The sequence below is a fragment of the Helianthus annuus genome, chromosome 12 (genome assembly GCF_002127325.2).
Source record: "Helianthus annuus cultivar XRQ/B chromosome 12, HanXRQr2.0-SUNRISE, whole genome shotgun sequence".
NCBI classification, from domain to species: Eukaryota; Viridiplantae; Streptophyta; class Magnoliopsida; order Asterales; family Asteraceae; genus Helianthus; species Helianthus annuus.
In genome coordinates, this window is record NC_035444.2 from 1,263,572 (window position 1) to 1,285,285 (window position 21,714).

A 21,714-nucleotide genomic window follows, 5' to 3' on the forward strand; every position below is an offset into this window, starting at 1 on the left:
ATTAAGAAGACAAATCCTCGATAACCGTGCGCCAAAGAGAGGATAAAAACTAACATTCGACTAACACCCCTGCGTGGGCTCATGCAGAGGTATAGTTAGAATTAAAGACAAGTTCCCAAGCATCTTTGTGCGCCTCGAATCAAGCCTTAGGCAAAAGTATTCTCTGTTGTAACTAGGGATGGTAATGGGTCGGGTTTGGGAAGGGTTTAGGTAATCCCAAACCCGGTTAGATAAGCTTGTTACAACTTGTAACAGAATTGACACGTGGCAAGGGCCTAAAAGACTATAGCTGTAAACCTTCTGGAAGGCCTCATCGTGCACAACCATTCGGTTATAATCGAATGGTCACTGAAGGTGGAGGCGCCTGATGGCTGTTGTTCACTCTTTCGTTCGTTCGTTCTCCAGAAAAAGAAACAAGTGCCAATCGAACCCTAAAATCCACTTAAAACAAGTATCATGTATCATGGGTTGGGGTAATAAAAATGTTTAGTTTTTTTTAATTTGTAATGTTTAGTATTTTTTTTTAAGTTTGTAATTTATGATTTATTTAATGTAATTTTTTATTTAAATGAAATTATTATTGTTAATTTATAATTTAAAAAAAGCATCACGAGTGATGGACACCCCTAGTAAAATTCATCACTAGTGATAGAATCAAGTTCAATGACGTGGCAGACAATGATTGAGTCTTGTGAGTGATGGAAAACTATCACTAGTGGAGCGTCCCTACCCCCTTACCCTAAATGGGTTTTACATTAAAGAAAAAAATAAAAATAGAAATAAAAAAAAACGAAACAAAAAGATTAATAATTGACTCATACGGGATTCGAACCCAGGTGTCTAGGGAAGAATAACGCGGATTAACTAGTGGAGAACCAAAGTTTTTTTTGTTTATGGGTTCCCTTTATATTTTACTTATGTGTTCCTTTTCAGTTTCTTATATATATTTGCACTAAAAATAAAAACCGAATGGGTTCATGGGAACCCAATGTTTGGTAATAGGTTCGCCCCTGATTGTTTCGTAAGGCTATAAAGACATTGCTTTTGTTTCTTAAAGACTATGAATGGAAAAAAAAATATATGAATTGAGTTTAGTTCTTTCTAGAAGTTCTTCTGGTTTCTATCTATTTTTTTCTTCGACCATTTGAGAAACAATTAGGTTTGTATCAATTGGTATCAGAGCCGCCGTGATCCACATCGATGGCCACTCGAAACCAAGCCTATGAAGAGCTGTTGGATCGAATCGAGGAAAGTATAGGTCGGATGATCGATATCCTCAAAAGTATACCACAAGCTTCCACCCACAAACCACCACCCACCGCCTATGGTCCAACGAAGAGGAGAGCTGAATTGAGGAAGAAGAATGACATCATTTCTTAAACTTCAACAATATACTCACTCATGGTATAAATCTTTATGTAATTCGGTATTTTTAATATATTATTTATTGGTATTTTTTGTGAATTTGTTTTACTCTTTGTGGTTTGTTCTATCTAGAAGAGAAATTGGCTGCTATTAAAATATGAAATCAAAAAGAAACTCCGACTTGCTACCACTACCCAAATCTCTAATTTCACCAAATAACATTTTCACAAAGCAAGATACTTTCATAGGAAAATAGAATAGTCGGCAGTTTCTCAACCTCGCAATCATATTTGCCAATGTGTGTAGGCTTTTGATTATGTGCCCACCTTCCTTCTATTTTGCACCATGTGCATTTGTTTGAACCGCACGCTCACTTCATGAAGATTGTCATATGAAGTTAAACAAGTGCCTTAAACCATGTGTAATGGGAGGGTTAAGATTTAGATAATGCCCCATCTTTGGGCATTATTCGTCGTGTGGCGATCAAGTTAGCATTTGGGCATTATAGGGCATTTGTTTAAAATGGGTGTAGTGGTATAATGCCCCATAATGTCCCAACCCAACCAATAATTACCCAATTATTTTTTTTTCAAATTAAAACTAATAATATTTCAATAAATAAAAAAGTAAATTGCTAAAAATAAAAAAAAAAACCGAAAAATGCAAAAAAAATAATACATAAAAATCAAAAGTCGGTATTTGTCACGTCGGGCTCGGTTTCTTCTTGAGACGGTTGTGAACCGCCCATAGATGCAAAGCCGTGTGGATCGTGAAAGAATGGTTGCGAACCGCCCATTACAATCAACCATCACAAATGCGAACACGAAAAGACAAGACCAAAAGTGCATGTGTAATTTTTTTTGAGTAAATTGCCATTTTAGTCCCTGAGCTTTGGTTTAAATTGCCATTTTAGTCCAAATTGTTTTTTTTCTTCTCTGGGTGCCTGACTTTTCTATTTTCTTACCATTTTGATCACATTGCCTAACTTAGTCTAAAAATCTGGTTATAACCAGGAGTATATTTGCCATGACTGTTGTGTAGTGATAACCAGGGGTAGTATACAACATAATTTATAAACCTCATAATAATTTAATGCCAAAAATACCCTTGATTATAACCTGGTTTTTGGACTAAGTTAAGAAATGTGGTCAAAATGGCAAGAAAAATGAAAAGTCAGGGACCCAGAGAAGAAAAAAAACTATTTGGACTAAAATGACAATTTAGACAAAAACTCAGGACTAAAATGGCAATTTACCTTTTTTTTTACAACTACCATCTATATTTGTATTTATATCTATTTGTATAATAAAAGAAAAGGTTAGGAATACTTATAACAATTCTAGGATATTTATATTTTGGTTTTCTCGCATCTCTCTCCTATTTAGATATGGAAATTATAATTTAATTATTCTATTTATTAACAAGCGAATTTTATAGAAATTAATTAAGAATTTTCTAAATAAACTTATTTTGTTTACTTAAAAAAGAGTTAATTGTCATTTTCGTTCTCATGGTTTATCCAATTATGCAAGTTCAGACCAAATTTCAAATTTGTACCGTTTTCGTCTCTGACTTTTTTGAAAAATGTGAGTTCCATCCAAAAACCTAAGGTTGAATCAAATAATTGAACAAACCACAGAGACGAAAATGACAGTTAACTCATGTTTTTTTGGACGGAACTGGCATGTTTCAACAATGTCAGGGACGAAAATGGTACAAATTTGAAATTTGATCTGAACTGACATAATTGAACTATAGGGACGAAAATGACAATTAACTGCTTAAAAAAAAAAACTGCAGTAACTTTTTGCAATAGCTGGGCATGTTCTTTTAAGGAAAATCCAAAATAACCTATAAGTTCCAAAATAAGTTATTTAAGACTAGTGGGTATGGGGGCCGGCCCTGCGCACCCTAACGTGGAACTGAAAAATAGTGTATTTTTTAGGCAAAAAACTCAACCGCATCCCTTAAAAAATATGATTAAACCGTTCATCCACACCCTTAGCAAATAATTCTTGGGTCTGCCACTGATACAATATAGGGGCCATTCCAAAACAACCCATAAGTTCCATGCATCCTTTTGATGCATGAAAATTACGAGTCAAGTCTTTGTTGAACCCGGATCTATATACGATTGCTCCTTTAAATCGTCAAGGAGGTGGTTATCATATAATTCTGTGTATGTGTAATGGTGTTTATTCATCATAGAAGCTAGCCTTTAGTTTCGTCTCATATTCATCAAACACACAGCATCCTCAGAAGCGCCCTCTAAACGATCGTATTCAATCCGAAAGCAGGAACATAATTTACAATAGAAAGATATCTGATTACAGCTCATCCCCCAAAATGAAGGTGTCTTCCGTGAGTAGATAATATTCATAATATCAACCATACATTGTGGGGTGAGACGGGTCCTCGGATCCCACCCCCACATGAGTAAGGAGTAAAAACGGTAAAGGGTGTAACCGCCCACCTCGTATCTAGGCTCACGCGTGCTGTGATAGGAGTCAACGTCGTAATAGGCCGTGCGCCGCTTGCTGCATTAAAAAAGATCTTAGTAAGACAATAGTAATAAGGGTAGAATTTTTAGAAGGAAAAGGCTGCAGCATACTATCTAAAGCCAGGTGGCAGATGAGAGTGAAAGTAGGTCATAAAGAAGCAAATCTTTTCTTCAACCATTTTCAAATCTTTCTCATCATTAGTAGTATTGCTCATGATATGAACTGCTTCCTTGAGCAACAAATACAAATGATACGGAATACGCTCGGGTCCAGTCCCAGGTGAATAAAAACCGAAGTCAAACGCCCCGTTAAGGATCAACAACGAGGGAATAATCTCAACTGTATTCCCTACCTAAACAATCAGAGCAAATTAATCAACAACGTCCACTCAATTATTAATTATTAACTAATAATAATAATAGGTTTTGATATGTAACAACAGTACCTGATGTACATACTCGTCGAATGACATCTCTTCTGTCGCTGGTTGGATGATTTGGATAGGGCCCGTAACGTCCATATGCTTTTTCTAAGCAAAATCAGAGATCGATCAACAAAGTCCAATGGCCGTGTTGTTTTGCTTTTAATTAATTAATGATGATAGGTTTATCAATGAATGTGATGTGTAACAGTACCGGTTCAAAATGCTCCCCGTCTGCCCAGGAGAGGGTCCTCAAAACAAACCCCACACTAGTCTATAAACAACAATCCGAGCAAATAAATTAGAACTCGGGTTGTTTTAGTTTTAACCAAATAGGTTTATCAATTTTGATGATACGTATCAGTACCCGTGCTAAATGTTCGTCCAATGACATCCCTTCTGGCAAAGGTGGGGTCACCCCGTCAACAAACCCCTGCTGCATATAAACAAAAATACAAATACATGATTAAAAATTGATAACGACTTACCAAAATGTTATAAAAACATAACCTTGTTTCATTACTCGAAACCAATTAATTATTAAGAGGTTTGATATACTACCTACCAGTTGAGGAGTTGTGGCCTCTAAATGCTGATAATCAACACCAAAGCAGGTACACATTTTAAGATAGAATGATCTGGCGTACTCATCCCACTGCCGATACGTCTCAGGAGTAGGCGTCTTCCGTGAGCGAATAGTATCTATAATCTCACTAAGCGTCTTCCATGAAAGACGAAAAGCCTCATCGTTACTACTAAGCTTCTTCATGTCCTTTAACTCGCCATTAAACCTCCTCACCTTTCAAATCATAAACAAATAATAATAATAATTATAAGAGTAAACTGCTATTTTGGTCCCTGAGGTTTGGTCACTTTTGCCACTTTAGTCCAAAACTCAAACCTTTTAAATCCGGATCCCTGTGGTTTCACTTTTATTGCCATTTTAGTCCAAAAATGAAATCAACTCATATTTGGTTAATAAAATCCTGTTATTTTGTCATTTTCCTCAGGAGCAAAATGACCAAATATCAGTTGATTTCATTAATTTAATTAATAATGCGTTATAATAAAATTATATTGACCGTTTTACCCCTGAGGAAAATGACAAAATAACAGGATTTTATTAGCCAAATATCAGCTGATTTCATTTTTGGACCAAAATGGCAATAAAAGTGAAACCACAGGGACCCAGATTTAAAAGTTTGAGTTTTGAACTAAAATGGCAAAAGTGACCAAACCTCATGGACCAAAATGGCAGTTTACTCTAATTATAAAAAAATGACAATTGATGTATAACTATTATTATTTAAATAGTATTCTTAATTACCTTCTTCCTCTTCTTTTTATATGTTGAAGATGCCGGCTTCTTACTGATCGATCGATCAACAATAACACAGCCACATACACTCAATTATGTAAAATCAATCAGTTGAATGAATGAATGAATACGAAATAAGTACCTCCTCTTGCCTATTGAAGAGAACCACAGCTCCTTCTTCTTGTTGATTGGGGATAAGCGCAGCCTCTTCTTCTTCTTCTTCTTTTCGTTGTTGATTGGGAATGACCCCTTCTTGTGGATTAGAGACAGCCTCTTCATCTCCCACTCACTGATCGATCGATCAACAAACAATTACACAGTCAGTTATGTAAAATCAATCGACAAACTGGAATGGATAGTAATATTAAATAAATATATAGGTACCTTAACAAATTTGAAGAGACGTACACCTTCTTCTCCTTGCTGATTCGAGATACGCACACCCACTTCTGGTCCATCTCGATGAAACCCTACGCAGCACCATACGTTTGATCTTGTTTCCTTCGTATTTATCTTTGTTTTTTTAGTAAAATGCACGGAGAGTACCTGTGGTTTTGTAAAATAACATCTATAGTCCTCAACTTTTGAAAATTACACCGGTGCTCCCTGTGGTTTGACAGTTTGTTTCTCGGATAGTCCCTGGAATGAATGAGGGTTAGTTTTCTCAGTTAAATGGGTGTGAAATAACCTTAATGCCCTTATTGTATTAAAATATTAAAATATTAAAAGATAAAGTTAACTAAAGTGCCCCACCATCACCCTCACCACCTGCAACTCACATATCAGACCTCTCATCTTCTTCAATCTTCTATTTGTGTTGTAAACAACTCTCACATATTCACTTTGTTGTGTTTTTTTTTATTACGGTTTAGATTTGATTCCAATGGCAAGGATGACCTCTGTTGGTTCAATTCGATGATGCTGGTTCAAAAACAATCCATGCTAAATGCACAGACACACAATTACTCAAAGAAAGAAAAAACAAAGTCATTATAATTATGAATATTACCAGTGACTGCAAATATTGGTGGTGTCGGCAGGATCAGAAGCAGCTAGGGCCATCGTCGATAACTCGATAATTTCTGCAAATTTCAAGTAATAATAGATTGAGTTAGGTAGGTGGATATTTATTTCCACAAAAAAAAAATTACGGGTACAGGATCATGATTGAAAATAAAAACACAGATCAAACATCATGGAATGATTGAAATTAAAAGCCCTAAGAAGAAAGAACCTTGATTCAGAAATCGATAGGTGTTTAATTGATTTCCTCTCTCAAATCTCAACATCACTGTAAGTTTACTCTAATCATCTCATCAATCGATTGATTCCTCTTCTCAAATCCAGGATCATTCAATCTCCTCTCTTAATTCTCTCAAAAAAGAAGTGTAGGGCTCTGATTTTGGGGGTTCTTGGTGATATAGTCGGCTGTCATGGAACCGAATTCGGGGGTTATTGGTAGTATATTGGGCTGTCATGGGAGAAGAAGGTGTGTATCAATAATGAGGGAGTTGCAGGTGGTGAGGGTGAGGGTGCAGGTAGGGGGAGGGTGGGGTGGGGCCACTTAACTTAACTTTATCTTTTAATATATTATATTAATATTTTTTAATACATTAAGGATATTAAGGGCATTTCACACCCACTTAATTGAGAAAACTAACCCTCATCCACTCCAGGGACTATCCGAGTAACAAAGTGTCAAACCACAGGGAGCATCGGTGTAATTTCCAAAAGTTGAGGACTACAGGTGTTATTTTATAAAACCACAAGGACTATCCGTGCATTTTACTCTTGTTTTTTATTCGATTTGTGTCTTCAGCCCATTGTTTCTCGGTCCAACACTTACCCTAGCTTTTAAAGTTTAGGTGGGTCGGTGGGGGTGGTCATCACTCATCACACCCAATCAGGTTCTGTCATGTTATCAACCATTTTTCCATCACTCACAACTTTTTTTAGTGGCAATGGTCATCACTCACAACACCCAACAATAACCCTCACACCCCTTCATATGTTCCATCACTCACAATCCATAACGCGTGAATTCTTGCCTGGGCCTCGCGCGAGGTTCAGGTTTTACTCAAGCAGCTCGCGCGCGGTCCATAGGTTAGTCATCTTATTGAAGTAAGGAGTATGATCCGGCGCGCGACCTGAATGGTCTGCGCGGCTTTTTGGGACCATACCCCTTCAAACTACATGAACAAGAAGCAAGATGTATAAGTGGGAATGCACGAGGTACGCTTTTAGTTAAGGGTTAAAAAGATTAAATTGGCGTTTGAGATAAATATAAAGTGTAAAATGCTATTTTAGTATTTGTGGTTTGGACTATTTTGCCAGTTTAGTATAAATGTTTCATTTTTCACCTATGGGTCCAAAAAGGTTTCACTGTTGACATTTTAGCCCACTGAGTTAACTTCATCAATTATTTCTGTTAACGAGAAGGGCAATTCGGTCATTTTATATGGCCGAATTGCCCTTCTAATTAACAGAATTACATATAAAATGACCGAATTGCTCTTTTAATTAACAGGAAAAATGGATAAAGTTAACCCAGTGGACTAAAATGACAACAGTGAAACCTTTTTGGACACACAGGCAGCGAAAAATGAAACATTTGGACTAAACTAGCAAAATGGCTCAAACCACAAGGACTAAAATGTCATTTAACTCTAAATATAAGAGTTAAGTGTCATTTAGTCCTTGTTGTTTGTCCACTTTTGTCATTTCAAACCAAATTTAAAAATTATACAATTTCCCCCTGACATTTTTGAAATTTGTACTTTCAGTTCAAAAAACTAACCCTAGTTAAAAAAACTCATAACTTAATTAGCTAAGGGACGTAAATGACACTTAAAATCTAGAGATGTAAATAGCAGTTAACTCCTAGAAATTATATTTTTTACTACTATTAAAAATAATAATAAGAAGTTTAAAAATAAAAAAATATAAGAGCTAAGTATTATTTACGCCCCTTGTTTTAAAGTGTCATTTATATTCCTGAGCTAACTGAGTTATGAATTTCTTTAACTAGAGTTAGCTAACTGAGTTATGAATTTTCTTTAACTAGAGTTAGTTTTTTAGATTGAAATAACATATTTCAAGAATCTAAATGGTACAATTTTAAAATTTGGTACCTAAAAATCGTTGCTTTTTAGATCTTCTTCGACTCTTCGTAGCAAAATAAAGATGTCCTCGCTACCGGAAGAAAACCCAGGTGAGTTTTACGCCGATCTTTCTAGCTAATAGTGTCAATTTTATACCCATAAGATTTGGGGTTTTCAGGAAGCTGTCAGCAGAAAATTGATATACAAAACAAGCATGGGGAGAAACTTGTGGGTCTGTTGCATGAAACTGGATCCAAAGATGTTGTAATCTTGTGTCATGGCTTTCAATCAACCAAGGTTGGTTTGCCACTTTGATATCTTTTAGTAGTCTCTGATTTTAGTCAAATCATGCATATTTAGCTGAGATACTCTTCTTGTATAATGATTATAGTCCTTTGATGATGTTGGGTATCTATCTATCAATTCAACCTTTCTTTCATCTGTTGGACTTAATAGTTTTGTTCACATAACCGAATGGGTTAGGGGTATAAGTCTTTTTATGGAGTCATATTTATTGAGTTTTGGGTCAAGATCGAGTCTTTATTTAGTTTCCTATGATTGGTTTAGTTTCTTGTCTTCCAAGATGTTTGGTTCGTCGAATTAGATGATTAGGGATTTCGGGTTATTGTAATTCGTGTGCCTCGGATTATAACAAATCAAGCGAGTTTGTTCAGTCTCGTGTTTTGGTGTTTCTGTACTAATCGACACGGGCCTTTATCATCATGATCTAATCCAAACCAAGATTACAATACATTGTTGGTGGCTTGTAATTCAAGATGAAAACTTGACTCGTAATCCAAATTATTATTATTATAAACTGTTGCTGATTTTATAGGAAAATAATACCATGATGAACCTTGCTTCTGCACTAGAGAAGGAAGGAATCAGCGCGTTTCGCTTTGATTTTGCTGGAAACGGGTAAGTTAGGATATTGTAAAGATAATTATACTTTCATATAATCAAGTGTTTTAAGTATAAGTATTATTATCTAGGTTAAACATATAATGTTTTTTCAGGGAAAGTGAAGGCACATTTCAATACGGTAATTACTGTAGAGAAGCCGATGACTTACATTCTGTTATACAACATTTTAACAGAAATAATCGTGTAACACGTGCAATTCTTGGACATAGTAAAGGTATCATTGAATATTTTGACCTTAGTCGGTTTTCTTACTACTAATCTTTTGTGACGCTTCTAATCTTATTACTTTACAGGTGGCAATGTGGTGCTCTTATACGCGTCTAAGTATCATGATGTGCGCTGTGTCATCAATTTGTCTGGACGTTATAAGACGGAGGGCGGTGTTGAAGAGCGTTTGGGAAAAGGGTTTATGCAAAAAGTGAAAGAAAATGGTTTTATTGATGTTAAATCCAAAACAGGTATTCACACTACTGAAATCTTGAAACTTTTGTACCAATTGTGCGATAAATATCGTCTAATAAATTTTAAATGTGTAGGGGAGGTCTTGTATCGTGTGACGGAAGAAAGTTTGATGGATCGTTTGAATACAAATATGCATGAAGCATGCCTGCAAATTGATAAAGATTGCAAGTAAGATAAACAAAAGTACTCACATCTTTATAGCAAAGAGTCAAACGTATTAATTTTCAGATTCGAATTCGACATGCGTTTTTTTCTAATATTTCAACCAAAAAAATGTTATTTTCCTCGCGTATGTTATATAGCTAAATGTAGCTGTAAGCATTCTACACATGAAACACGATGCTTCTCGAATTCTGAGTTAAGAAACGACTTGTTTGACCCTCAAAAGTCAAACGCATCCTCTGATATACGATCTTGATCATTTGTTGTCATTCATGACTTATCATCTATTGTTTTTATGCGTGTTATGTTGTCGAGAAGAATTTTCTATGCTATTTGATGATTAGAAATATGTTTCTTTTAGGGTATTGACCGTTCATGGATCCGATGACTCAATTGTTCGAGTCGAAGAGGCGTTAGAGTTTGCAAAAGTCATACCAAACCACAAGTTACACATCATTCAAGGTGCCAATCATGGATTCTCCAAGCATCAAGATGAGTTAATTTCTAATGTCTTGTCTTTCATAAAATAACCTCTAAATCGCCACCAAGATGAGGCACACTCAATTCAAGTAGCTCCATTTCGGCTTTTGGCTCAATATTATTGCTAGATTCATTTTTGTATTCAAGATTCAAAAGACTGAATTTATATGATATAGTAAGAAAAATGGTTTTTGATGGTCAATGTAAGTTTATTTAGTTTTCTCTTTGCTTAAACTATATCTACCGTGTTATTCTTTCGGTAATTGAAAGTAGAGGTGTAAACGAGCAGTGCCGCTTGTGAGTTTCTTGAGATCGGCTCGCTAAAAGCTCGAATCAAGCTAAGTTTAAACGAGCTCAAGCCTAAATATAGGCTCATTTCATTTGTAAATGGAGTTAATAGCATGCGAAGAGAAGTATTTATATCGTAGACGTGTTCAACCTGGTTTAACAAGATCAATCATAACATACATGATACAAATATAAATGTCATATGTTATGGTTATAACCTCTTTGCCTGCCAAAAGAGAATATGTCATTTCCATAGTTGTCAAAAGCGAGCGCCTTGTGCGCCTAGGCTCATTCAATTTATATTTTTATATTGGAAGTGTGATCATCTGTAACTTAATTTCATACTGACTGAGAAATCGATGGTTCAATAATGGTTATCGTGTAAGCAAAAGTCATTAAAACCATCACTTATATTTTTCAATAAATAATATACGTAAAAAGAAATTGTTACATTTTTTCAACTACCATACCCAGTAAAATCTCACTCATAGGCTCATAGCCAAGCTATGGTAGGGTCTGGGGATGGCAGAATGTAGACAAACTATGCATTTACCCGAGTGAATAGAGACATTGCTTCGGAAGTGGATCAAAGACGGTCTATTTTTCTATTGAAATGAAACGTCATAGGAGCATTTAGGTCTATACTGCACACAAGCACATCATGCATGATTATTGATTTGATACCACCTAGGACTAATTCACCTCATATTGAATTGATGTTATGTAGCTGTATATAGGGGGGTGTGATGTGTTTGTATTATTGTATACACATGCATAGGATATGTATACACCCGGATGGGGCATCCATAAGGTATACAATTGTGCAAAAATGGTATACGGCCGTATATATACCTGTATATCGTATGAATGATGAATTGATATTCTAATAGCATGACTGCTTGCTTAATACCCTTAGATTTGATAAGACTGTAAGTGGTGGGTTAACGCCCCCATGCCAAATTAGCATGAGGGCGTTAAACACCATCCCCTCTTGTTTTTGAGGGGGGCGCCAAAGCCTCCTTCCGCCATTCAACCAACGGGCGCCAAGCCCTTGAGAGATGGGGTCCACACTATTTTAATTAATAACATCATTTTTTATTTAATTTTTAGTTAAACCATTACCCATAGTTATCGTGTATTTACTATTTAGGCCACAGGGGGCACTCTGTTGTTTTTCCGTGATGATACATATATAACGCGTGATGGCACAATTATTCCACCGCCACTGTAACATCAACGCGTGATAGAATAACAAAAACACGATTTCATTATTTTTTCAACGCCGTGATGATATTATTTTGTAAGGGTAGTTGTTGGTTGGGGGGGGGGGATTGTTGGGTGTGGTGGTGAGTGATGACCACCCCCACTAAAAAAGGTTGTGAGTGATAGAAAAATGGTTGCTGACATGGCGAAACATGATTGGATATTGTGAGTGATGAAATTTTATCATTAGTGACCACCCCCTCCCCGTAGTCATTATTTTTTTTTTGAACGGCCAACTATTGGCGAAATTCATCACATCACATCAGGAGACACTCGCCTTTGAACCGGGAAAAACCCTCACCTAGAGCCAAAGCCTGTACAGAGTGCGGTGAGGTAAAACTCGATCAGTTCAAAGATCGAACTAGCGATTACCGCCTACTCACCCTAGTCTCCCGTCATCTGCCGTCGAAACTAAATGGTAGGGGCAGAAATCAAAAACATGTTTATGTCATCCACTACACATTGTGCAAGTGCAACCAAAACTCCACCCAATCAATCATCAAGTAGTCCTGGTCAACCACCACTGACTCTCACTAGTAGCACAAGACCAATGGCCGCCGGCGAGTCCACCACCACTTCCACAAACCTAGGTCAGTTTTCAAACAATCTTTCTGTTTTACACTAAAAGCCACTTGCTTTTTTAGGGTTACAGTTTTGTTGATCATCAAGATTTCAGGCAATCTTTTCCGGTTTACCCACTTCATTTCTACCCTAAATTCACTTGCTTTTAGGGTTAATTTCTCATTTCAAGATTACCCAGTCAGATTTGATCCTATGCACCCACTTCAGTTTTACACTAAATTCACTTACTTATTTCTTGATGATTTTTTTTGAACGGTCAACAAACTCAATCCCGAGCACTTTCGGGGCACCCACTTGACAAACGGAGTACTCCGAGAGTAGCCCGAGTCCACCACCAATTCCGGGGAAAACCCGGTAACCCACCCGCCCGTAGGCACGACAGTGAAATTACCGGTAAAACCCGTTTGGCTCAAGGATCCAACCTAGGTTTCCCTGAGTCTCCTATCATTGCCCACCAATGCCTCACTCTGCACCAAGTGGGAGTCGAACCTGCATCTCTCAAGAGAAATGCAAGCACTCCACCGCTTGATCTAGAGATCATTGGCGCTTATTTCTTGATGATGACTAACCCATTTGATTTTAAGAACTAAAAGCTATATTTCTCTTTAAAGTTTTAATTTTTATCAGTGGTTAATTAAACTGCCATTCATTTCCTTGAACTGCAGATGTAGGATTAAGAAATGGGTATTCACTTTTGACATTTGATCTATGTTCTCTCATAAAGCTTAATAATATGTATTATTATTATTATTATTATATGTGAAATTAAAGATTAAAGAGTAGCCTTTTGGTATCAAAATTCATAAGCCTTTGATAATATTTGAAGCATTAACCATCATCATCATCATCATACACAGTAAATTCCACCAGTAGCAAAGCTAAGACAGGGTCTGAGGAGAGGAGGGTAAGATGTAGACAACCTTACCTCTACCCCGTAGGAATAGATAGGTTGCTTCCAAGGAGACCCCCGGCTTGATAGTAGTTTTGCAGCAAGCCTTGGACACAAGGCACATAACACTCAGCAATTGAGACAACTGCCGATTAGTGCATGTACCCCCTTGTCTTTCGGCTATCAACGCACCACATGATGCATGATTAACCATCCCCTCTTTTAACGTTATTTTCACGAAATTAGTAAAATAACGTTAAAATTAGTGCACTTTCACTTTTGCCCCCCCCCCCCCCCCCCCCCCCCCCCCCCGCGCGAGCGCCACACATATATACATTATATGCGCATACCGCAAGCTGGGCGTATTTGAAGCATTAACCGAACCAGTTAATTTGGTTTTCCATTGCAAATACATACAGCGTCTTCATGTGAGAAATCATAACAGCTAGAAGATACAGTTTGCAGGAATGAGCAGTTTTTAAACAAGAACTGTAAAGCATGATGGTGTCTTTTTCGGAAATAGTCACTAAATAGCGATCAAGTTTTATTGTAGTTCCACTTTGGTTGCTCAAAACTTACATCAAAGGTTTGACCACTCAAGTTTTACTATAGTTTCTCGTCGGTCGCTCAAGAATAGTGTTTTTTTAAGTGACCTATAGGTCAAACCAATGATGAAACTTGATTACTACTTAGTGACATTTGACCTATTTTTTTCACATTTTCAACACCGCAATTTGTTCAAATTTGCACATTGCAAACTATAGTGTGTTTCTAGCATTTATGCAAATATGATAGTTAGTTAACACTAAGGGGCTGTTTGGCAACTTCTGAATGGTTAAGTGCTGAACCAGTAAGAGGTCTGAACCATTAAGTGCTAAACCACTAAGAGGTCTGAACCACTAAGAGGCAGTATAATGCTTAACCCTTCAGAGGCAAATGTTTGACCAATTCAGATTAGAGGTCTTAACCATTCAGACTCTGTATAAAACTTAACCATTCAGAGGCAAATGTCTGAACCATTCAGACATCTGCTCATGAAACAAACAGTCTGAACTATTAAGTGCTAAACCAGTAAGAGGTCTGAACCATTAAGAGCCTCATTAAGAGGTAAACAAACAGCCTCTTACAGTCTTTTGTAGTGTAAAAACAAAAGTGTATAAAAAGTTGTTATAGTAGTGTTGTGCATACCCTACCCCTAATTACTTTGTTATGGTAGTGCATATTTTGGTTAGAAAACCTATAGAGCTATCTTATGGAAGAGGGATTCCAAATAGTAATTCAGATATTAAAAGCGATAAAACTATAGTTTATGTACTAAATATGATTAACCGTAATATGATTAGGATAATAATCCAAGTTTTTTTTTAATAAAAGGATTAAAGAGGTTCAACCCGTTTGATCCTTTCCATTTTTATTATAACTAAGTTTTTCAAGTTCACCCATTTTACGAGGGATAATCTTTTTCAAGTTCACTCTTACATTGTTTCAGGGACCAAACCAAAGAAAATAATCATACAAAACAATTACGGTGAAAAACTCGTGGGCTTGTTACATGAAACCGGGTCCAAAGAGATTGTAATCTTGTGCCATGGCCTCCAAGGCACAAAGGTACTAAATATTTTCTGCTCAATTTCATGTTCTAAGTTTATAATTTTTGGTAAATAAGATTAAGAGTAAAGTACATTGATGGTCCTTGTGGTTGATCAAAATTTTCGATTTGGTCCCTGGCTTTCCAAAAGTGCACGGATGGTCCATGTGGTTTACACTTTGTAATGCATTTCGCCCCCAACTTTTTCCAAAAGTAAAGTGATATCCCTATGGTTTCCAAAACTTTGCACTTTATAACGCATTTAATCCCTAACTTGGAGTTGCTGAAACCTTTAGATATGTTAGCTGGGGACTAAATGCGTTATGAAGTGCAAACCACAGGGACCATCCGTGTACTTTCGAAAAGCTAGGGACCAAATCCAAAATTTTGGTTAACCACAAGGACCATCTGTGTACTTTACTCTTAAGATTAATATCAGAAACCAAAACAATAAAAATATTGCTTCAAAATATCATATTTACATTACTGCATCAATCAAAAGACAACAAATTAGTGCCTTATATGCTTTTTTTGTTGTCTTGTTTTAATAAAAAAATATGTTTTTATAAAATGATCTTATCGTGAACGTGTTCTTGTTTCTTGTTTTAATAAAAAAATGTTATTATGAAATGATTTTATCGTGCACGTGTTCTTGTTTCTAGGAATACAGTATGATGGCAGAGCTCTCTTTTGCGTTGGAGAAACAAGGGATTAGTGCCTTCCGCTTCGATTTTTCAGGAAATGGGTACGTCAAAATGTTAGCAATACGCTTTGACTCTTGAGGTCAAATTGGTCTTCTTTATTTCAAGAAATTGTCTAATTACGAGAAACTAAATACGCATACTATAGTATAAACAGAAATGTTATTGTAAAACTGGTGTCATATCATTATTAAGTTTCTGTCTGCTAGTAATATATCCAAACTCAAAAGTCAAAAGTCAAAAGTCAAAATGCGTCTTTTTTCTTATCATTCAGGGAAAGTGAAGGCTCATTCGGTTTTGCTAACTACCGTAAGGAGGTTGATGACTTACATGCAGTAATTCAACGTTTCACTGCAGCAAATCGTGTTGTTAGTGCTATCATTGGACACAGTAAAGGTATGCGTCATTTTAGCTGTTTTGACTTCTTGAGGTCAAACAAGATTCAAGCTTTGACCTTAGTCAATGAACTTTTATGATTATCTTAAACCCTAACTTTTTTTAAAACTTTTTGCAGGCGGGAATGCGGTGGTCTTATACGCATCCTTACATCACGATATACCAATAGTCGTCAATGTTTCTGGCCGTTATAAGATGGATCGGGGCATTGAGAAGCTTTTGGGAAATGATTATTTGGAAAGAGTGAAAAAAGATGGCTTTATCGACATCAAATCCCAAGCAGGTTAAACATTTACAATTTTTAGAGGTGGCAGAATGGCGTATCGAGTTGGGTTGGCTACTTTTGCGACTTTTGTCCAAAGGTTTGTTTTTCCGCATCTGGATCCAAAAGGTTTGAAATCTTGTCATTTTCATCCAACTCGTTAACTCCATTCATTTTTAACGTTAAGCCAGCGGTATTTTCGTCTTTTTAGATATATATATTTTTTTGTGATGATTAAAGGGTTTGGGTGGGGAGAAAGTCAACAGAGGTGGATCTTTATTTCTTATAGTGTTTTTTATTTTAATAAAAATGTTTAAAAAGACGGAAATGCCCCTCATCTAACGGAGAGAAATGGATGGAGTTAACGAGTTGGATGAAAATGGCAAGATTTCAAACCTTTTGGATCCAAATGCGGAAAAACAAACCTTTGGACGAAAGTCGCAAAAGTGGCCAGACCCCAGGGACGAAAAATGGCTTTTTACTAACAAACCTTTGGTCGAATGTCGCAAAAGTGGCCAGACCCCAGGGACGAGAAATGGCTTTTTACTCTTAAAAAATGACAATTGACAGACAAACCCTATAGACTTTCACTAACTTCGCATATATGTCGCTAGACTTTAAACCCTAAAGATTATTTGTTCATGTAAGAAAAGGACTTTTTGGACTCATTTTGTCCCACAAGTCGAAATTGCATATGATACATCACGGGTGACTTGTATGTAGAATTACAACTATTTTTCTGCTTATTTAGGAAAAGTTTTATTTCGTGTGACCGAAGAAAGCCTGATGGAACGACTGAACACAGACATGCATGAGGCGGGACCTAAAGTTGACCGAGATTGCAAAGTGTTGACCGTTCATGGATCGGCTGATGAAGTCATTCCAGTTGAAGATGCTTTGGCGTTTGCCAAGATTATACCGAACCATGAGTTGCGAATCATTGAAGGTGCTAACCATGATTACAGCGACCACAGAGACGAATTAGTTCCCATTGTTTTGGATTTCATAAAGGCCAATGTGCATAGGGTTCTTTGAACCAAAGCATATGAATATGGAGCAAGATATGTTTATTGATGTATGAAGAACCACATTTACTTTCCCCTTTTTATCTATGTATTGTTACACATGTATTACTAAACTTTTAAAGATTTAATCTTTGATCTACAACATATATGGTGATTAGAGGTGCACAAATCGGGTTTTTTCTAATACCCGGTTCCGAATATGGAACCAGTTCTGGGTATGATCGGGCGTTAAGAAACCGGGTAGGATTGAGGAGAAACACCATTCTCTATTACCTGGGTAGAGTATGATCGGGTATTGGAACCGGGTATTAATACGCAGTTTTAAAAATAAGTGTTTTTTTATTATTATTTTGCACAAAAATATAAATTTTAAAAATTAAATTTGGTTTGTTATTTGTAAAAATAATTAAATAAATGAGAATAACATTAATTCACTCAAGTACAAATTATTTGTTTTATAATATGCATTAAAAAAAAATTAAATATAAGTTGTACTGTAAACATAAAAATATACTTTAAAATTCGGGTATTCTATCGGGTATTAAAAAAACCAACATCCGGTATAGTGTATAACCAGGTTCGGGTATAAGATATGATCAGTTCCGGTATTTTCAGGTATAAATCGGGTACAGGTATTGTGCTCAAAATGTATACTCTATCCATACCTTACAGGTAGAGTCGGGCTCGGTTAGGGTACAAAATACCCAGGTAAAAATAACCGGTTCCGAGTTTTTTTCCCAGGTCTGGTTCTCATATAGGTTTTTTTGTGCACCTCTAGTTGTGATCCATTTAGATTTTATGTATTTGTATTTTGTGTTTAAATCTGTAGATACAGTATATAATGTAAGGCCCAAGGTATAGTCCAATGGGCCTTAGGGTTTCTTAAAGGTTTGGATTCTCTTCTTAACTTCTTTAGTTGAAGTCTTGGATGATTAGTTAATCTTGCATTTGTCTTCTAAAACCAAATTTCTTATGGTATTATTATATGAATTCATAATCTTGTAAGGCTAGTTTTTCTTGGCTATGATACCATGATTGAAACAAAAAGCATACTTTTATTCACAACTTATATTTTACATATGGTATTAAAACATACAAAAGTACTTTAGTGAGTTACCTATTTAATATTACTTTTATACTTAAATCTTAGCACACAATATCAGTATGTCTATTAGTCCTACAATAACATATTTAAGCAAACAAATAAAAACTTTAGTCTGAGTTAAAAATTCTTTGTCCAGGAGATAATATCATTTTTGGATCAAACTTATCTTTCATCTCCTTAAACACACTCCATTTCGCGCCAAAATGCTTCATCCATTCTTCTTTCTTTGTGTAATGTGGTAAGTATTGTTTGATGTTCATCCCAGCTTTGTTACAAAATTCTAAGATCCTATTATTTTGGTTGTCGATAACACTCGGATCAACGGTGGGTCCAGCAGAGTTCAGGAGCGCGACGGTGTAGAACATATTGTCATCTTCTTCGGGTATAGCAACTGACATTCTAGCATCCCACCTGAAAATTTTCAAGAAGTTAAGTTAACCAGAAAACTGACATATAGTATGGATAGAGATAATTAAAGAAGCTTATATTACAATTACCCTTTTCGGTTAATTGGGTAGATAAGAAATGGTCCTGTAGTCAAGCTTTCTTTCGATATAATATCAACCAAAACACCTTGATTAAAATCCGATATTCTTGATCTTGGCACGAAGAGATTTAGCCACGGATGAGGGACTTCCCATAGCCCTAACGATTGAAGTAGGATCTCTTCGTCTCTTACTCGATTCAGAAAATCGAAAAGAGTTGCATCTTTGGTGAAAATGAGTCCAGAGTTGATGTTCACTACCTTGAATATCACTTGAAGTTCCTACAAAAAATATACATACATATTTTATATAAATACTGAAAGCAGTGTGAAGCAAAGGTAAGAATTTGATATCAAGATAATATAATTACTAACCTCATCAATGGTGTTTATGATTTGATCATTGTAATACTTGACTGCTTCTAAGCAGTATAAAATCCCTTTTTCGGAAGCTAAAGAACTTATTACGGATTCATTAGAAGGTGAGAAAAAGTTGTCTGCAGGACTATTTTTCAAGATCAAAGAGCCTTCTACATAATCAAACCCATCAACGGATATCAGACGTTCTTGATCCTTTGTGAACTTAGCAAAATCGTCGTAAATTATTTTAAACCATTTCACCTACACTCCAAAAACAAGAAATTAGTACACAAAATCTTGAATTCATGACACATGTTAAACTTTACTATTGAATGTTGGTCCATCCACACATGCATGTATTCACTCCAATGTGCATGCATGTCGATTTATGATCACACATATCAATGTATTACAAACCACTACAAACATAGGATTTTAGTGACAGACATATCTTTCGTAAATCCCTAGGTGAAAGTAGGAGCAGTCGGTGATGGCACGGTGATGGCACATCTGACAACATGACGTGCGCAAATAGTTCACCGACTGCATTTACCGAGGGATCACCAAGCAAGCTTCACTGATGGATTACCGATTATTACCATACAGTAGTGACGGACCCATAATTTATTTTCTGGGAGTGCGATCAGGGGATTTAACCGAACTTTTAATTTGGGGAGGGGGGGGGGTTGAGATTTTTTCTTACAAATTACACTAAATTTTCTTTTCAAGTGGGGCATCCGCCACCTTGGCTAGTATGTAGGTACGCCACTACCACACAGAAGTGTGTGACACCGACATATCCTTAACGAATAACCAGATATATTATAAAATCTTTTTTTTAATATTTTTGGTTGACTTATCGGTAGGTGATTTTTCAGTCGCTGAAAGTCAATTTTCTAGTGAAAACCGGATATAAGTTAGAGATGACCATACCCTATTGGGTGCCTTGTCTAGAACAATCCTTGCCCTAGTTATGATCCCAAACTGGCCAAGTCCTCCAAGAACAGCATAAAAGAGATCAGAATTCATGTCCTTGGAACAAGTTATCAAATCACCTTTCCCTGTATATAAATCAAACAAAAACAATTAACTTCATATATAAGTATATAAAATCATCCATAAAATCATGTTCTTGATGAAACAAGTTGTTAAATACCAGTAATGACATCCATTTCAAGAACATTGCTAACTTGAGGCCCATGAAAAGATGTTTGTCCACTAATCCCAGCATTAGAGAGTGTTCCACCAACCGTGAGGTACAAGTAATCCGTCCATGAAACCGGTGCAAGTCCATGCAATAACGTAGCTTGCAAGACATCTATCCATAACTGCTCACCTCCAACATCTGCATAAAACCCTAAAGAAGAGTTCCCAGAAACCCTAATCCCAGTATTACTATTATTATTATTATTTTTATTCAAACTTGACATATCCACCACCACCCCATCCTTGGCCATGGCCTGACCCCTAACCGAATGGCCATTGCCACGCGCGGAGATAGCGAACGGAGAAGACGAGGTGTACGAATTATTCACAAGGCGGACGATATCGGAAACCGACAAAGGTTGAAGCACACCAAAAGGGAGTTCTTGAGTGAGTTTACCATAGTCAGAAGAAGCGGTTTTCATACAAAGAGTGTCGGTACAAAGATTATTCTCTGTGGTTCGGTTTGGAGGTGATGAGAGTTTGATGTTGGTTAGCAATGGTCTTGAAGACACAAGGGTCATGAACATCAAAATGTTTATCATGAAAGGTACAACAAAATATTTATGAATAATTTCTACTTTTGAATAAGCCATGAGGATTTTAAAAAGTTTGAAACTTGATCAAAGAAGAGAGAAAAAGATTTGAAATCTTGAATGGGATTTAAGTTTGTGAGTTATGTGAATATATATAGAAGTTAGAAATGTGAAGCTAGTTGCATGGGATGGAAAAAGTCAAAATGTTACTTCAGTGTAAAAAAGATGTACCTTTGAGTATTTTAAGCTTAATGCATTTTAAATTTTAGTTAGAAAAAAAAAAAAAAGACCATTTGCA

At 36.2% G+C, this 21,714-nt stretch overlaps 4 protein-coding genes across 6 annotated transcripts; 2 read left to right on the forward strand and 2 right to left on the reverse strand.

The window, feature by feature from the left end:
- Positions 1 to 3,494: 3,494 nt before the first annotated feature.
- Positions 3,495 to 7,088, reverse strand: LOC110893717. Of its 3 annotated transcripts, none has more exons than XM_022140830.2 (12): positions 6,840 to 7,088; positions 6,615 to 6,687; positions 6,152 to 6,244; positions 5,990 to 6,075; positions 5,748 to 5,894; positions 5,615 to 5,657; positions 4,853 to 5,086; positions 4,655 to 4,720; positions 4,502 to 4,561; positions 4,312 to 4,395; positions 3,977 to 4,218; positions 3,495 to 3,902 (listed from the first exon to the last, which is right to left on the reverse strand). In XM_022140830.2, exons 4-12 carry the CDS (start codon positions 6,061 to 6,063, stop codon positions 3,584 to 3,586), a joined length of 1,269 nt encoding a protein of 422 aa, XP_021996522.1. In that variant the 5' UTR covers positions 6,064 to 6,075; positions 6,152 to 6,244; positions 6,615 to 6,687; positions 6,840 to 7,088; the 3' UTR covers positions 3,495 to 3,583. The 3 variants fall into 3 exon arrangements, with proteins under 3 accessions (XP_021996522.1, XP_021996521.1, XP_035836600.1); XM_022140829.2 differs by having other exon boundaries at positions 4,655 to 4,723; positions 6,840 to 7,087; XM_035980707.1 differs by lacking the exons at positions 6,152 to 6,244; positions 6,615 to 6,687; positions 6,840 to 7,088 and having other exon boundaries at positions 4,655 to 4,723; positions 5,748 to 5,827; positions 6,016 to 6,075.
- Positions 7,089 to 8,685: 1,597 nt separating this feature from the next.
- LOC110893718 lies at positions 8,686 to 10,956 on the forward strand. Its single transcript, XM_035980708.1, has 7 exons — positions 8,686 to 8,816; positions 8,885 to 9,003; positions 9,542 to 9,624; positions 9,723 to 9,844; positions 9,924 to 10,088; positions 10,167 to 10,260; positions 10,616 to 10,956. The coding sequence occupies exons 1-7, from the start codon at positions 8,789 to 8,791 to the stop codon at positions 10,782 to 10,784; spliced, it is 780 nt and encodes a 259-aa protein (XP_035836601.1). The 5' UTR covers positions 8,686 to 8,788; the 3' UTR covers positions 10,785 to 10,956.
- A 1,729-nt stretch (positions 10,957 to 12,685) lies between these two features.
- Positions 12,686 to 17,872, forward strand: LOC110893716 (non-heme chloroperoxidase). Its single transcript, XM_022140828.2, has 6 exons — positions 12,686 to 12,875; positions 15,246 to 15,364; positions 16,007 to 16,089; positions 16,320 to 16,441; positions 16,560 to 16,724; positions 17,455 to 17,872. Exons 1-6 carry the CDS (start codon positions 12,701 to 12,703, stop codon positions 17,736 to 17,738), a joined length of 948 nt encoding a protein of 315 aa, XP_021996520.2. The 5' UTR covers positions 12,686 to 12,700; the 3' UTR covers positions 17,739 to 17,872.
- Positions 17,873 to 18,763: 891 nt separating this feature from the next.
- LOC110896212 (cytokinin dehydrogenase 2) lies at positions 18,764 to 21,502 on the reverse strand. The gene is made up of 5 exons (XM_035980709.1): positions 20,834 to 21,502; positions 20,611 to 20,738; positions 19,693 to 19,938; positions 19,331 to 19,599; positions 18,764 to 19,244 (listed from the first exon to the last, which is right to left on the reverse strand). Exons 1-5 carry the CDS (start codon positions 21,474 to 21,476, stop codon positions 18,941 to 18,943), a joined length of 1,590 nt encoding a protein of 529 aa, XP_035836602.1. The 5' UTR covers positions 21,477 to 21,502; the 3' UTR covers positions 18,764 to 18,940.
- Positions 21,503 to 21,714: the final 212 nt, after the last annotated feature.